General features: G+C 45.8%; 1 protein-coding gene across 1 annotated transcript; it reads right to left on the bottom strand.

Moving 5' to 3' along the window:
• Positions 1 to 4,369: 4,369 nt before the first annotated feature.
• Positions 4,370 to 5,320, bottom strand: LOC110560410 (olfactory receptor 2AT4). Its single transcript, XM_060366275.1, has one exon. The coding sequence runs from the start codon at positions 5,318 to 5,320 to the stop codon at positions 4,370 to 4,372; it is 951 nt and encodes a 316-aa protein (XP_060222258.1).
• Positions 5,321 to 14,949: the final 9,629 nt, after the last annotated feature.

The raw sequence follows: 14,949 nt of genomic DNA, 5'->3' as shown, positions 1-14,949 counted from the left end.
TTAACTCTGTGTATTAAGTAAGATATCTGTAAAAGAAAAACAGTGAGGGTTTTTTAAGTCTCCCCAGATAAACTTTTTTTTTTAACCTACACATAGCATGGTTAAATAGCTTCAGCTTTTATCAGTGAAGATCAAAGAATGGATTGGTAGCATGAAGATAATTGACTGGGTTATGTCTACCTCTCTTCTAGGAATGGGAAGGTTCATGTTTGGGATGTACATTGACGGATTTGTTTATGAAGGCAGTTTACATGGTTTAAACATTGGAAGTTGAGTAATAGTCTGTGGTTTGTGGCTTTAATTGTGAAATGGTGAACGCATAGAATCAAGATTCTTTTTTTCTCAATCATTTATTCACTTTATTTTGTTGAGTGTACAGTGGAAGAGGACAAACGGGCTGGGAGGTAGGTAGAGAACCACTTATGGGTCAAGAGGAAGGGTGGTCTTCCTATGCTGGCATGATGAAGCTTTTTTATTTTGCATCTGTGCCTTGGGGAGTAGGACAGTCAGTCAGTCCGGATGGGCTGAGGTGTAGTCCTCTGGCTTTATCAAGAAGAACCCTTCTTCTGGCCTTGACTGCTATTCTGGCCTCCCTCATGATTTTCCAAGGTGGTCGGGAACCGTTAACTCCAACGCTAGCTGAGTCTGAGGCCTGTCTGGTCTTCTTAGCAAGGACAGCCAGGAAGTGCTTCCACATTGTGCTGGAAGATATCCTTGGTGGCTCTATGCTCTTTGAGAGGCCTGCCCACTCCTTCCATGAGCCTTTGCTTGACCATGAAGGACCAGATGCTGCTGGACTCTTCTTCCAGATGACTAACCAGTGACAACCTTTGATGACATCTGTTGATAACCAGAATCAAGGTTCTTAACCTAAAGCCAATAGCAACCAACACAGGTGTTACCTCTCTGACCTCAGGCCTACTTCAGAATTGACTGTGAAAGGTTTTCCCCTTAATACAGGTGTTACAGCTCTAAGCAAAAGTGATTTGGGCCGTCTGGAACCAAGGAATATTGCCAAGTCACACCGTACAACATGGCCAAAACCTCATCTACATCAGCACTGAAATAAGCCTCAAAGATGGGAAAGTTGCTGAAGCAGAAGCACTGGCTTTTGGGATTTGTTTTGACATGAACCCAAAACAGTGCAAGAGCAGATGTGATCCAGTGACTACCACCATCCGTTGAGTATGGGCGGGGCCGCAGCTCTGAGCTCAAACAGTGCTCAGTGCTTTGGCCTTAGCATACCAGCAGGTCCTCAAGATGTCTCCTGGAAGAGGAGTCGCTGAGGGTGTGAACTTCCCAGGCTTTCACCACAGATCATGTCCTGCCTCTTCAGATGATGCTTGCTGTTTAGCAGTCTCTGGTGGTGCAGCTAACCTCCCACTTCAGCCCCACGGCATGATGGAATTCAACTCTCTTAAGTTTTTTTCATTGTTTTCTCTCTCTCTCTCTCCCTGTCTCTCTCTCTGTCTCTCTCTCTCTCTCTCCCTCACCAAAGCCTGTAATCCCAGCCCTTGGAGGTACAGACCAGAGATCAGGAATTCAAGACCAGCCTGGGCTACCTCATGAGAACCTAGATTTTTTAAAAGGGGGTTTTCTTTGGAAGCTGGCTACTCATTATGTCAATGATTTCTTTATCTTCATCTTTACCCACCTAAACAGCCTCTTCTAGCAGTACCTTTTGCTTCATTCTCCACTTCAGAGTCATCCAGGTATCCAGAGATGAGCCGGTGGCCCCCACGGCAGACTGTCTTCATCGTCTTCCTCATGACCACAGCCAGGCCTGGCCCACGGCTGGCTTCCTCTCCTCCAGCCTCGGATGGCTCCAGGCGCCAGCTATCTGATGCCACATTACCCTGCACAGGAAACTTCATACATGAGATTTACTGCAAAAGACACAAAACGGTGGCTGCCTCGGTTTGGGCGAGAAGCAGCAAAGCGCTGAGCAGGAGGCAGGCTTTATATAGGGTTTCTTGGGGGCAAAGATTTCCGGGGTGGGAATTTCCAGAGTGAGGATTGGTGGGATTTCAAGTCTTGAGCTTAGGCGGGCTCAGGGATTGGTGGGGTTTTTCGAGCTCACGAATTGATGGGTTTTCAAACTCAGAAGTGGGTTTGGATCCTCTACCCTCCACAAGCTGTCAGGGTCTCCACGGGGAGGAAGCGCACTAAAGAAGACGTGAAGACTACAAAGCTTGTCTGCAGGCCAGCTCCTCGGCTCATGCTACTTCTCAATTCAGTGTTCTGGCTTCTGGGAATCTTCTTTAGAAGTGTAGTATGCCAGGCAGGCTGGCTGCCAGGTCATGCCTGCATTGTCTCCTGCAACTGCTGCCCATTCTGATAGCTCACCACTGTAAGCTCTTGTCTAGACCTCGTGTTTCTCCCTGTTCTTTCAAATGCCCTAAATATCCCAACGACACCAGTAGCCCTTGCTAATAGCCTGGCATGCACCCACATCTCTTTGGACTTCACTTTTTAGGGGACTAAATTTAGATGAAAAATCAGAGACCCTCTCATAGAATTTGTCCATTGATAGCATTCATTTCTTTGTTCCTCTCCAGAAATCCACCTGCATGGGCTTGTAATGTGGTCTTGTTCACTTTTTAAAAGCTGCAGTATATTTTTATTTTATTTTATCTTTTTTTGTGGTATTTTTTTTTTTTGTGTGACAGAGTTTCGCTTTGCAGCCTTGGTTACAATTGCTATGTTGACCAAGCTGGTCTAGAACTCACAGAGGTACAGAGATCCACCTGCCTCAGCCTCCTAAGTGCTAGGATTGCCACTACCACCTGGCAAGCCTCAACATAATTTTAAAGAAAGATTTATAATTCCTTCCCTGAAGCCCCACCCCCACCAAGATTCTAGAACTTTTCCAATAAGGCCATATTTAGAGTTGGTTAAAAAATATGAATGCCATGAGACTGGATATCACTGAAGTGTGATCTGCCTGCTCCTGCAGCTTACGCCTTCTGGGTCTGTTTGAGCCTCGTCTGACACCCTACTTGAGCATGTGATGCTTTTGTACAGGCTACATTTTATGTTTTGTGTGTTCATATTGGTAACGAAATCGTGGGCCATCGCTGCAGGCCTATTAGATTTCAATTTGAAATATGTCCCACAGCTTGTGTGTGACTTCTTGGCTCCTAGCTAATGTTGGTTTTGGGAAGCTCTAGAAATTTTCTGTTTGGAGGAGGTAGGCCATGGGAGGTGTGTCTTGTCTTGAGCCTTTCGTGCTTCTCCTGCTTGGCTTCCTGTAGGAAGGCTAGGCTGCCTTCCTACATGTTCTTCCTCCTTCTCCTCATGTTCCCACAGCTGTGTTCTTCTGGAGCCAAGTAACCATGGAGTGAGCATTTGAAATCAAGGAGGAGAAATCTGTCCTTCGTGCTGTTTCTTGGGTCTTTTGATCACAGTCATAAGAAAAATAACTAATACAAATGTAGAGTTTTGCTTTACCTAAATATGACAACATGGTTTTTAAGCCTTTGGGACAGATTGGTGGGAGAAATTTGAAGAGTTTGGAGATGTGGATTAGAGAAACCATTGCATGTCAGCAGCTAATCTTGGTGGGGGATTCCTGTTCTGCTGAGCTACAGTCCCAGTAATGTCTTTTCTCTTAGATTTTTCTGATAGGGTGTCTCTTGCCATGCAAAAAATTTTGAATCTTTGTGTGTACGTGATCTGTGTGCATTTCTGTGTTTCTATGTATGATTGTGGGCACAGACATGCCATGGCACACCTGGGGAGGGCAGAGGACCCTGTGACATGTCAGTCCTCACCTTCCACCTTGAGATGAGAGCGTTTGTTCACCGTGGGTGTCCTGCTACAGGCTAGATGGCCAGAGGGATCCTGCTGTCTCCACATCCCATCTCACTGCAGGAGCACTGAGATTGCAGGTGGATGTGACCACATCTGGATCCCTGTGGATTCTGGGGACCTGAACCCACATCTTCATGGTTGAACAGCAACTGCTTTACACATTGGGCCAACTCGCTGGCCTCCAATTTTTCAAATATACTTTGCTTATACACATTTTTTTTCTTGCCATGCTGTTTTTTGTTTTTTTACTTTAGTAAATGTTTTTTAATTACCCAGTGGTGAAATTTTTAGACAACCACAGATTCTTATAAAAAACAAAGGTTAACATTATCTCATTGCAGAAAGGAAAAAGCCATGAACCGAGTTATAAAGATTGAAGAGAGGGCTGTTCGCTTAAGTGAATTTTTATTGTACAACATTACATTCACTAATTTGGCCATTATGTAGTATTTATTGAGTTTCCATTCTGTGCACTGGACCACTCAGTCTTCTCTGAGCTGAACATTGTTAGTTGGAGCCCTAAAGGCAGAGTTAGCTGCATTAAGAGGTCAAACGTTCATGCCACACTTTTGAGATAAACAATTTTAGTGATGGCTGCCTTGACATCCTTGTTCCTCAGGGTGTAGATGAGAGGATTGAGGATTGGTGTGAGGATAGAATAGACCACATTACCCATGATGTGGAAGTCCAGTGGCAGGTCAGCCCTGTAGGCCACATAGGCTATGGCAATGGATGAGTAGTAGGTGCCCACTACCAGGAGGTGGGAGCTGCAGGTGGAGAAGGCTTTGGAACGCCCTTCCTTGGAGTTGATGCGAAGCACTGAGGCCAGGATGCGGGCATAGGAGAGAAGCACCAGGAGGAGGGGGAGGAAGGATACCACCATGGCAATGCAGAAGCCCATCAGGGTCTGGGGACTGGTGTCTGAGCAGGAGGCCTGGACCAGAGCCAGGTGGTCACAGAAGCAGTGGTAGATGTAGGCGATGTTATTATATACCATCTGAGAGGTCTTCACCATTGCTGGGACTGGCAGGAGGAGGGCGGTGATCCAGGCACTGGCTGCCAGGGCAGTGTTAGTCTGTGGGGTCATGTGGACAGGGTAGTGCAGAGGACGGCAGATAGCCACGTAGCGGTCATAGGCCATGACCACCAGGATGAAGGCTTCTGAACATGTAAAGCTTTGGAAGAGGTACATCTGCAATAAGCAGGAAGGGAAACTGAGGAAGTGGTCCTCAAGCAGGAATAGGGACAGCATCTTAGGGACGGTGGTTGTGGTGAAAAGGATGTCCAGAGCTGAGAGGTTGATTAGGAAGAAGTACATGGGCTTGTGCAGGCTGGCCTCTGTCACCACAGCCACCATGATCAGCGTGTTGCCCAGCAGGATGAGCAGGTAGAACAAAAGGAACAGGGAGAACACAGGAAGGTAGAAGGGCTCTGGCAGAGAGGGGATGCCCACTAGGTAGAAGACGGTAGAGCCATCGACTGATCCATTGCAGCTTGTAGCCTCCATAGGGGAACGGGACTGGAGGTCTGGGTCATGGGCTGCTGGGACACCTGAAAATCAGAGAAACAAAGAATTCTATCATCGTAATAACCCCATAGTGTCTGCTCTGAATCAACCTGAGCACAGTTGTTTATAGCCAGCTCCAGAGGACTGATGGTAGGCTGAGCCCTGGCTCTGCCAAACACTAATGAAGAGTCTGCCAAACAGAAGGTGGGTGACAAAGCAGATGAAGACCCGTGTCCCAGGCTTTCCCGTGGGAAAATCAGAAGTAATGTTTGGTGGTCAGACACCATCACAAAATGCTTTGGAAAGCTTCCCTCCAGGCTTTATCTCAGACTCCACTACGTGATTTAGGCTTTTGGACCTCTGACACCAAGCTCCTCAACTCATGCCCTACTTTTGCACTCACTCAAAGCGGCTTCGGAAGGACAGCTTTGTCGGAGGTTCCCAGTAGCACATTGCAGTTTACACATTCATCAGGCCTCCTCCTTGCTTGTGGTCCTCGGCCAGGGACTCTTTCGGTTGCATGCGCGCTGGGTATCTGAGCCTTTGCTTCTTGGTAGGGTACAGTAGGCCAGACAACTAGGAAAACCTGGATAAGTGACATGGATCATCATTTTGTTGAGATCGGGGCTCATGTGGCCTGGCCTGGCTTTGCATTCACGGTGGAGCAGAGGCTGACCTTCTCCTGATCCTCCCGCCCTGGTGTACCAAGTGCTGAGATTACAGGCCTGCGCCGCCACATTCTAGAAATTAAAGCGGAGAAGCACAGATGCAAAATGGATGAAATGAATTGGACTTCCACAGGCCTTAAGACCTTCTGGAGTAAATATAAAATCACTGACTTTTCCCCCCTCAGAGAGTGTTTGATTTGGGGCTGGCTTGAATTAAGCAGGGGAACTTGGGCATGAGAGAAACCAGCAAGCTTGTGTCAATCAGTAAAGGCTTACAATGTAGATTAAACACTTAAAGCACTCTGAGTGGATAAGCCTTTCCCATAAATCACTTGAATCCTGGGGCTGTGCAAAGGAGGTTGGAGGGCTAAACTTGACTAAGATCTCCCAGGAGCCATTGGTACATAAAAGGCCAAAGGAGAGGGCTTGCCTCACACATACACTGCTCTGCTCTTAGCATTTCGCAAAGATTTGAAGCTGTGTGTGTGTGGGAAAGGAGGGTATGGAGGTGGGTGGGAAGGACAGCCAAGCGCCTTACCAGTACCTTCCAAAATGAGGCAAATCTCCCCTGTCAGCGTGGAGGAGACAGAGAACCCTAACCCAGAAAAAGTTAGACTCTTACTGCGATTGAAGCAACCAAAAACCTAAATCAAATACCGATTAGCCTGAAATGCTCAGTACCTGATTCTTCCTGCCTGAGAGAGAAATGGGAAGTGTGTCTGGTAAGACATGTTTGTTATCAAAAGTGTCCAATGTGTCTATTATTAATAATGTCAGCTCACAAAAAAATTATTTAGTAAAGTCAGGAGAATATGACCAGAAGGGAGAGTATACTATAAATGTTACACAAATGATCAAAGGCTGGGCTGTAGCCCCAAAGTAGAGCATCCACTTAGCACACACAAGGCCCTGGGTTCAATTCCCAATATCGCAAAATAAAATGAAGTAAAATATACAAATAAATTAGTTAATTTAAAAAGTCTAGATCCCTAAATGAGTAAACAAGGACATAAGTATGAATGCTCATATTTTATATAGAAAAATGTTTGTGAAAATGACTTGAGAATTTCAACAGAAAATTGGAATCTATTAAAACATATCCCAGAACTAAAGTATCCAGTATTAGAAATTAAAAACTTGATGAAGCCAGGTGTGGTGGCACACGCCTTTAGTTCCAGCACTTGGGAGGCAGAGGCAAGCGGATCTCTGTGAGCTCAAGACCAGCCTGGTCCACAGAGCAAGTCCAGAACAGCCAGGGCTGTTACACAAAAAAGAAACCCTGTCTTGAAAAACAAACAAAAAGAACTTGATGAATAGGCTAAGGTCTGATTCAGGTTAATACTGACAGTCAGCCACAGAGCTAGAACTCTCTGTGTTGGACCTCTCCCCACCAACCCTGTGTTTTGTCTTGCTTTCCTCAGGGAGTCTGGAAGCCCAGGTGTCGTGAGAGGAAGGATGGGATCAGGCTTTCCCTTACAGTCTCTGTGCCTGTGCTAACAGTGCCACTTCATTGGCATTTCGGAGGACATTTGTCAATCTCTTTAAGTGTAAAGTGAAGATGTGCCTCCATCTCCATTATCAATGAAAGCTGGTGCCATGTTTTCCTGACCCTTCACTATAGGAGCCCTCTTGAAAGTGTGTCTGGGAGTGATCCCTACCATCTTAGCAGAAAAAGCAGAGAATTAACCCACAGTGACCTAACTTGCTTAACCCACCTCATTACCTAATGCCAAAGACTGCAAACTGCATTTCCCCGAATGGCATGAAAGGCCAAGAAGTCGCTGTGCTGTGTATGCAATGTTTGGACTTGGATCAAGTTGGATCTCCAATGATGGAGGTTCAAAGCCATCCAGTCCAATTGCACCCTCTTCCCCTCCTCTGCTTCATCTATCATAGAGTGAGAGAGAGGCTGGTGTGAAGGCTCAAGGCCAGAAATAGAGAAGCCAGCAAACTCCTTCCAGAGGCAGGTCTTGAGCCCCCAATGCCCCAGCTCACTATTTTGACCACCTATAAGTCCTTTCTCTTGCCCCATACTTTTGTGGCACTATCTCAGATGTTACCTCTTCCAAGGAGCTTCCCCCAGTTCTGCGTGGCTCAGGGGCTCACAAAGTCCCCGTGTTCTCCTCTGTCACCATCAAATTACGAATGTGGCTCTGGCTGTGTGGGCCAGGAGTGCTTTCAGGATCATAATGGAGTCTGAGCGGCTCTATTGACCGAGGCGCCCCCGCCCTTCCCAGGAGCTGTCACTGCAGGCAGAGACTACCGTGTGGCTCCTTCAGCCTGCCTCACATTGCTGGTGACCATGAAACACCAAAGCAGCCATTAGTGATGAAATCAATGAAATTGGCTTAACCCACCCTTTCATTACACAGAAGGGGACACAGATTGAGGCTTGGAAATGGGCTGTGATTGTCCCAAGGCCACAGGGAAAACGGACTCTCAGTATCAGAAACAGACTATGAGCTGGTCTCAGTGGTCGGCCTCTCTGGGGCCCGGGATAAGTCCGCAATGAGTCTGGCTGCCCTACAGACCTGGACCACTGCGTGGCCTAACAAGGGAAGCCTTTGTGCTCACCCCAAAAGCTCTGCAAGTTCTGGCTCTCCTAAGCCCCTTTTCCAGCAGAGTAGATCTGGGAGCTTTAGCCAAAGAGGAGCAAGAAAATGCTTCTGGAAGAATTTGGTATTTGATGCTATATTTTAGAAAGCACTGGCTTAGAGCGTTAGATTACCCTCTACCTTTATTTTGTAACCCAGAATAAGTGATTTTATTCTGAATTACAGTTTCAAAGGTGTGTTGGGCTCTTCCAGCTACTAAGGGTGTATAGGGGCCTGGTAGGGTTTTCTCTGTTGGAATTCTCTAACAGTGCCTGAGTGAGCCAGGGAGAGGAAGAAAGGAAGCAGTCGTCCAAATGCCCAGGCTGGTGCTGTGCTTTGCAGACAGCGTCCCTACCACACAGTCCCTCAAGGAGTGGTTATGCTTCTCAGCAAATGAGGAAACAGGGGGTCAGAGGAGGTCAGGCCCTCACCCAAGGCCACAGAAGGGGAGATTGTTTCTGTAGCCAGTCAGCCATGAAGATCTGAAACCACCCGGCAAACAAGAGTTTTGGATGCTGGGCCAGCCTTCCGCCTGGATTGCTGTCTTTGGGCCTCTGAGCTCAGTCCTCACATCTGTAAAATAAGTGTCTAGAAAAGAGAAACATTTTTTAAGTCCTCTGTGCTTCTGGCTAGAAAGGGGGCTTAGAGGTAGCTATCTCATGGCCTAAGCCTTTAAAGATGTACATCAAGAACCGCCCCCCCCCAAGTTGTGGTGTGTGGGGGGTGGGGGTGCGCGCGTGCGCGCGTGTGCTTGTGGAGGCTGAGGCCACTGTTGCGTGCTGTCCTCAGTCACGCCCTGACTTTCTGAGGTTCTCTCATTGAAGTGGAGCCCAGCGACTGGACTGTACGGGCTGCCCAGGACGCTCTGGGGTTGCAGCTGTCTCTGGCCCGCCCTTCCACTAGCACCGGGACTGCAGCTCGGTGCTGCCAGGCCATGTTTTTAATGTGGCTTCTGGGGACCTGAACTCAGTTCCTCATGCTGGCACGGCAAGCACTTTCCTGACAAAGCCTTTTCCTTGGGCAAGCTTGATTCTTCGGTGCCTGGGGCATAGCCCTTCCCTGTAGCCTGGAACTCACAGGATTCCGATTGTGCTTATCCCGCAGATGGGGGAGCTGTGTGAAGCAGAGTGTGCGTCTACTCGCTCCAGGATTAGACCCAGTTTCCATCCCGGCTCCACCACCCTCCGCTTCTCTGACCTGAAGTCCCCCCACCGAGACTCCGAACGTTGAAAGGTGCTTCCTTCCATCAAGAACCTCCGGGTCACCACTGTTACGGGCTTTGCTTGTAGTCACCTCAGACCACTGCAGGTCTCTGACTGACCTGCCAGTGTCTGATCCTGGATCATACAGACCAGGTACACACCTCATGTGCCACCGGGAACCGGGCAGCCGAACGTAAGGTCAGGTCAGCGTACCCAGCCTGAGCTGTGGCCCTTCAAGTTCTCGGCGCTCTTGACTGATTCTCCACCTAGCCTTTGCCTGCTTCTGTGTTCTCCACCCCCAGCCAGCTCACCCACCAAATCTGGTCTACCTAGTGATCTGTGGAGTCATCACACTTGGACTTGGTGAAAAGAACCAGAGAGGGGCTGGGCCACGGCTCATTAAACCCTCATCCCTTCCCTGGAGCCAGGCCTGCAGGGACTCTTCCTTCAAGCTGGCTCTCCTGTGGGACCACAGAGCCAGACAACAACTTCATGGAGTAAAGTAGAAGTCCTGGCTCTGGGGTTTGCTGATAATGAAAACGCCAGCATTAACAAGCCTCGTGGGTTCTAGAATCCATCGCCTGAAACAGTTACGCTCTTAATTTCCCATCTCAATTTCACAACCACCAGGGAAGATGTCAAGGCTGTTCTGTCCCACTCTTTTAGGTTTGAGGCCAAAGGAAGGAGTTGAGGATGGATGCCTCACAGCCCAAGCCCCTAAAGATGTATGGCAGAACTATAGAAGTGAAATGATGCATGCAGGAGCACAGAGTGCCAAACCCGGGTTTGAATCAAGGCTCCAGTTCTGGATAGTTCAGCAGTATGTATTCTATTGGCTGAGATCTGGGTATCACTGAGCCTCCAATTCAGTGATTTCATGGTGTTTGACATTGGGCTCCCTGGAACTAGAGTTACATTATAGTTGTGGGCTGCCGTGCAAATGCTAGGAATAGAACTCAGCTCCTCTGGAAGAGCATCTGGTGCTCTCAACTGCAGAGCCATCCCTCCAGCCAGCCCCCATTGTAGAATAATTGGTGCGCAGCTTTGTTAAATGAAAGCTCCCTCCTTTCACGGCCCTTCCCCCGCCCTTCCTCCCGGAGGTCATCACCTTTTGACTTAGGTTTCATTTTTGTGTATTTTGCTTTCATTTATCATAAATTAAATCAACTTGGATATATTGTGTAACATGCCTTGGCTTATAGGAAGGCTTGGAAGCGTTTAAAAACACATTTTTTTCTCAGTTTTTATTAAGTTTTTTAGTATTGTTCAAAATGATGAGTTCCATTATGAAGTTTCACAAGTGTGTGTCATTATTCTTCGTTCATGGACACCCCTGTTTTACCCTTGTTGTGCCCCCTAACTAGCCACTCTCCTTCCTCCAAACTGTCCCTTCCCTGCCTTCACAGCAGTTATATATGTGGTTAATCTCCACATGTGAGAGAAAAGGTAAAATGTGAGCTGTTTTTGTCTTTTGTTCCCAGTTATTCTCCTCACTCAGTCTTTTACCCAATGAGTCCTCCTTTTACTTTCATGTCATTTACATATGCGGATATTTAAATTTAATTTTTTTTTTAGAATTAATTCACTTTTTATCCTGATTGTAGGCCCCTCCCTTGTCTCCTCCCAGATCCACCCTCCCTCCTTATTCCCCCCATTCCCCTCTCCTAATCCACAAAAAGGAGGATCCCTCTTCCCCTTCCATTTGGCCTTAGCCTATCAAGTCTCATCAGGACTGCCTGCATCCTCTTCCTCTGTGGCCTGGAAGTGATCAAAGAGTGGGCAACCAAGTTCAAGTCAAAGATAACTCCTGCTCCCCTTACTAGGGAACCCACATGGAGACTGAGCTACCTATGGTTTACATCTGAGCAGGGGATCTAGGTCCTCTCCATGCATGGTCCTTGGTTGGTGCATCAGTCTCTGCAGGCACCCTCCCCCCACTCTGGGTCCAGATTTGTCCAGATTTGGCTCTGTTGGTCTTCTTATGGAGCTTCTGTCCCCTCCAGGTCCTTCTATTCCCCCACTCTTCCATAAGACTCCCTGTATTCTGCCCAAAGTTTGCCTGTGGGTCTCAGCATTTGCTTTGATGCTGGGTAGAGTCTTTCAGGGGACATCTATGGTAGGCTCTTGTCCTCTTCCTTCTCTTCAATTGCTTCTGGTGTCTATTCTATTTTCCCTTCTGAAAGAGAATTAAGCATCCTCCCTAGGGTCCTCCTTATTTAGCTTCTTTAGGTCTGTGGATTTTAATATGGTTATCCTGTATTATATGGCTAATATCACTTATAGGTGAGTATATTCCATGCATGTCTTTCTGGTTCTGGTTCTCAGGATGATCTTTTCATCCTGAAACTATCTTTTTCTAGTTCCATCTGTTTTCATGATTTCCTTGTTTTTAATAGCTGAATAGTATTCCATTGTGTAAATGTACTACAACTTCTTTATCCATTCTTCCATTGAGGGACAATCTAGGTTGTTTCCAGATGAATAAAACTATTATGAATAAAACTGCTATAAACATAGTTGGGCAAATGTCCTTGTTGTACAGTGGAGCATCTTTTGAGTATATGCCCAGGGGTGGTATAGCTGGGTCTTGAGGTAGCGCTATTCCCAATTTTCTGAGAAAGTACCCAATTGATTTCTAAAGTGGTTGTACAAGTTTGCACTCCCACCATCAGTGGAGGAGGGTTCCCCTTTCCCCACAGCCTCACCAACATGTGTTGTCACTTGAGTTTTTTATCTTAGCCATTCTGAGAGGTGTAAAGTGAAATCTTAGAGTCATTTTGATTTTAATTTCCCTGATTCCTAATAAAATTTAATTTTTTATATGAGAGAAAAATATACTTATCTGAGTCTGGTTTATTTTGCTTAACCTAACAAACTCCATTTTCATCTATCTTCCTTTTGGAGGTGGTAGAGGTGGTGATGTTTGTTTTTTGGGTGTCTTTTTGTTGTTGTTGTTTGAGACAGGGTCTCTCTACATAGCCCTGGCTGTCCTGAAACTTCACTGTGAGGGCCAGACTGGCCTTGAACTCACAGAGATCCACCTATATCTACCTCTCAAGAGCCAGGGTTAAAGGTGTTCACCACCATGCAAGCTTCATCCGTTCCTTAAATTGTGTGATGCCATTCATTATTAATTGTCAAATAAAACTTCAGTGTATGTGTATGTCACATTTTCTCATCTGCTCATCGGGCTTCCAGGCTATATTTTGGCTATTGTAAACAGTGCTTCAATGAGCATGGACACACAACTGTCTCCACAGTATATGGATTTAGATTGCTTTGGGTATGCACCACAAGTGTGTCTATGGTGGTTCTATTCTTCTTTTTTTCAGGAGCCTCCTTACATTGCTGTACTAATCTTCAACTCTCCCAGCAGTGTACAAGGGTCCCTTTTCCCGTGTTCTTACCATTTTTGTTGTTTGATTTCTTCTTTTGTTATTTGCATATGTCCAGGCCCTCACATGCGTGTGCCATGGTGTGTGTGCTGAGGCTGTTTCTCTCCTCCTCCTCCTCTTACGGAATTCGGGGCTTGAACTTGGGTGGTCGGGCTTGTATGGCAAACACTTTTACAGGATGAGCCATCTTGTTGGCTTCTTGATAATAATAGTTCTAACAGGTGAGATGGGCTCCCGATGCCATTTTGATTTGCATTTCCCTGATGGCTTAAGTTGTTGAATATATTTCATCTGTGTTTCCACTTTTGAGAACTGTCCCATATATTTGTCTATTTTTTGATTGGATTATTTGATTGGGGATATTTGATTTTTTTCAATCCTTTATAGCTGCTGTATTGACTACTGACATGAATATCTGGCAGACATCTCTCCCATACTGGGACCTCTTTGCTCCATGAACAGTCCTCTTCTCTGTTAGTTCATGCAGCCTCACTTGCCAGTTCTTGCTATTTGTTCTTGGTATCAGAATTCTTTTCAGAATGTCTTTGCTTATTCCTGGACCTTGAAGTTTTCTCCTGTGTTTTTTCTCTAGTGGTTCCAGGATCTCAAGTCTTCCATTGAAATGTTTTATTCTTTTTGAATTGAATTTTGTATAAAGTGAGAGGTAGGGAGGATATAGTTTCATTTATGTGTGTGTGTGTGTGTGTGTGGCAATATTTTCTCCAGTGTGTGTTTCTGGTCCTCTTGTAGAAAAGCAGATAGTTTCCATTTGTTTGGTCTGTTGGCATCCATCTTTTCCCTTTCTGTATGTGTGTCTTTGCTAGTGAGGTATGTTTCTTCTAGACAATAAACATGCCTTTTCTTTTGAATCCAATCTCCTAGTCTGCATTTGCAACCACAATGTTAAGATGTTTTGCATTGAACATTGCTGTAGAGAGGATTTGCCCAATTCCTGCAATTCTATGATTGTTTCATTTCCATGTATGATTAGCATATTGTTTTTTATTTGTGTTAAACCGTGCCCTATTGATTTAAACCCTTCCTCTCTGCCATACTTTTTAAATTATTATTTACATGAGAATTTTGCCTGCATGCATGTATGTGCATGGCATGTATGAGCGATGTCTAGGAAAAAAAGGCATTGGATCTCAGTATGTTCACTTACAGGCCAATACTCCAATGCACTTGCATCTGCCACCCACACTGAAAAGCAGGAGCTGCACACACTCTTTCATGAACAGAGACTTTGGGTTAGAGATAAATTTGCAAATGCAGCTCTTTGTTTTGGTGTCACAGAGGTAAATATTGAGTCTATTTCAAGAGAGTTCTAGTTACCCTTACGTTAAAAATAACCCCGTAGATTTACCAGGCTGATGACTCTCTCACTGTTTCTTGTTTCTCAGACACTACCACAGAGATCCTTAGTAAGCGGTAGAAAGCCACCATTTGGCAGCACAAGAATAACTGGAGGCTATTTGGTATGTGTTACTGAAACTAGAAAAATGACACAGGCTAAAAGAATCCACAAGGAGGTAATAGTTACAGAATGGTAGTAAGTAGAAAACAAATAAACATAAACAAAGTTTTATATTCCCCTTTAAAATGTTTCTTATTTTATTCTGTTTTTCATAAGAAAGCAAAAAGCCTTGGCAACGATTTCTTTGCAGAAATCCAACATTCTAGGACTTACTGTTGTAAGATTCGGAAGCAACCTAGAGACTGTTCCCAACAGACTGCACTGTTTATTTCAAGCATCGAAGGGTAGACACA

This window comes from Meriones unguiculatus, chromosome 14 (genome assembly GCF_030254825.1).
Source record: "Meriones unguiculatus strain TT.TT164.6M chromosome 14, Bangor_MerUng_6.1, whole genome shotgun sequence".
Taxonomy (NCBI): domain Eukaryota; kingdom Metazoa; phylum Chordata; class Mammalia; order Rodentia; family Muridae; genus Meriones; species Meriones unguiculatus.
Note: the sequence above shows the minus strand (reverse complement) of the source record. Positions and strands in the feature narration are given on the sequence as shown.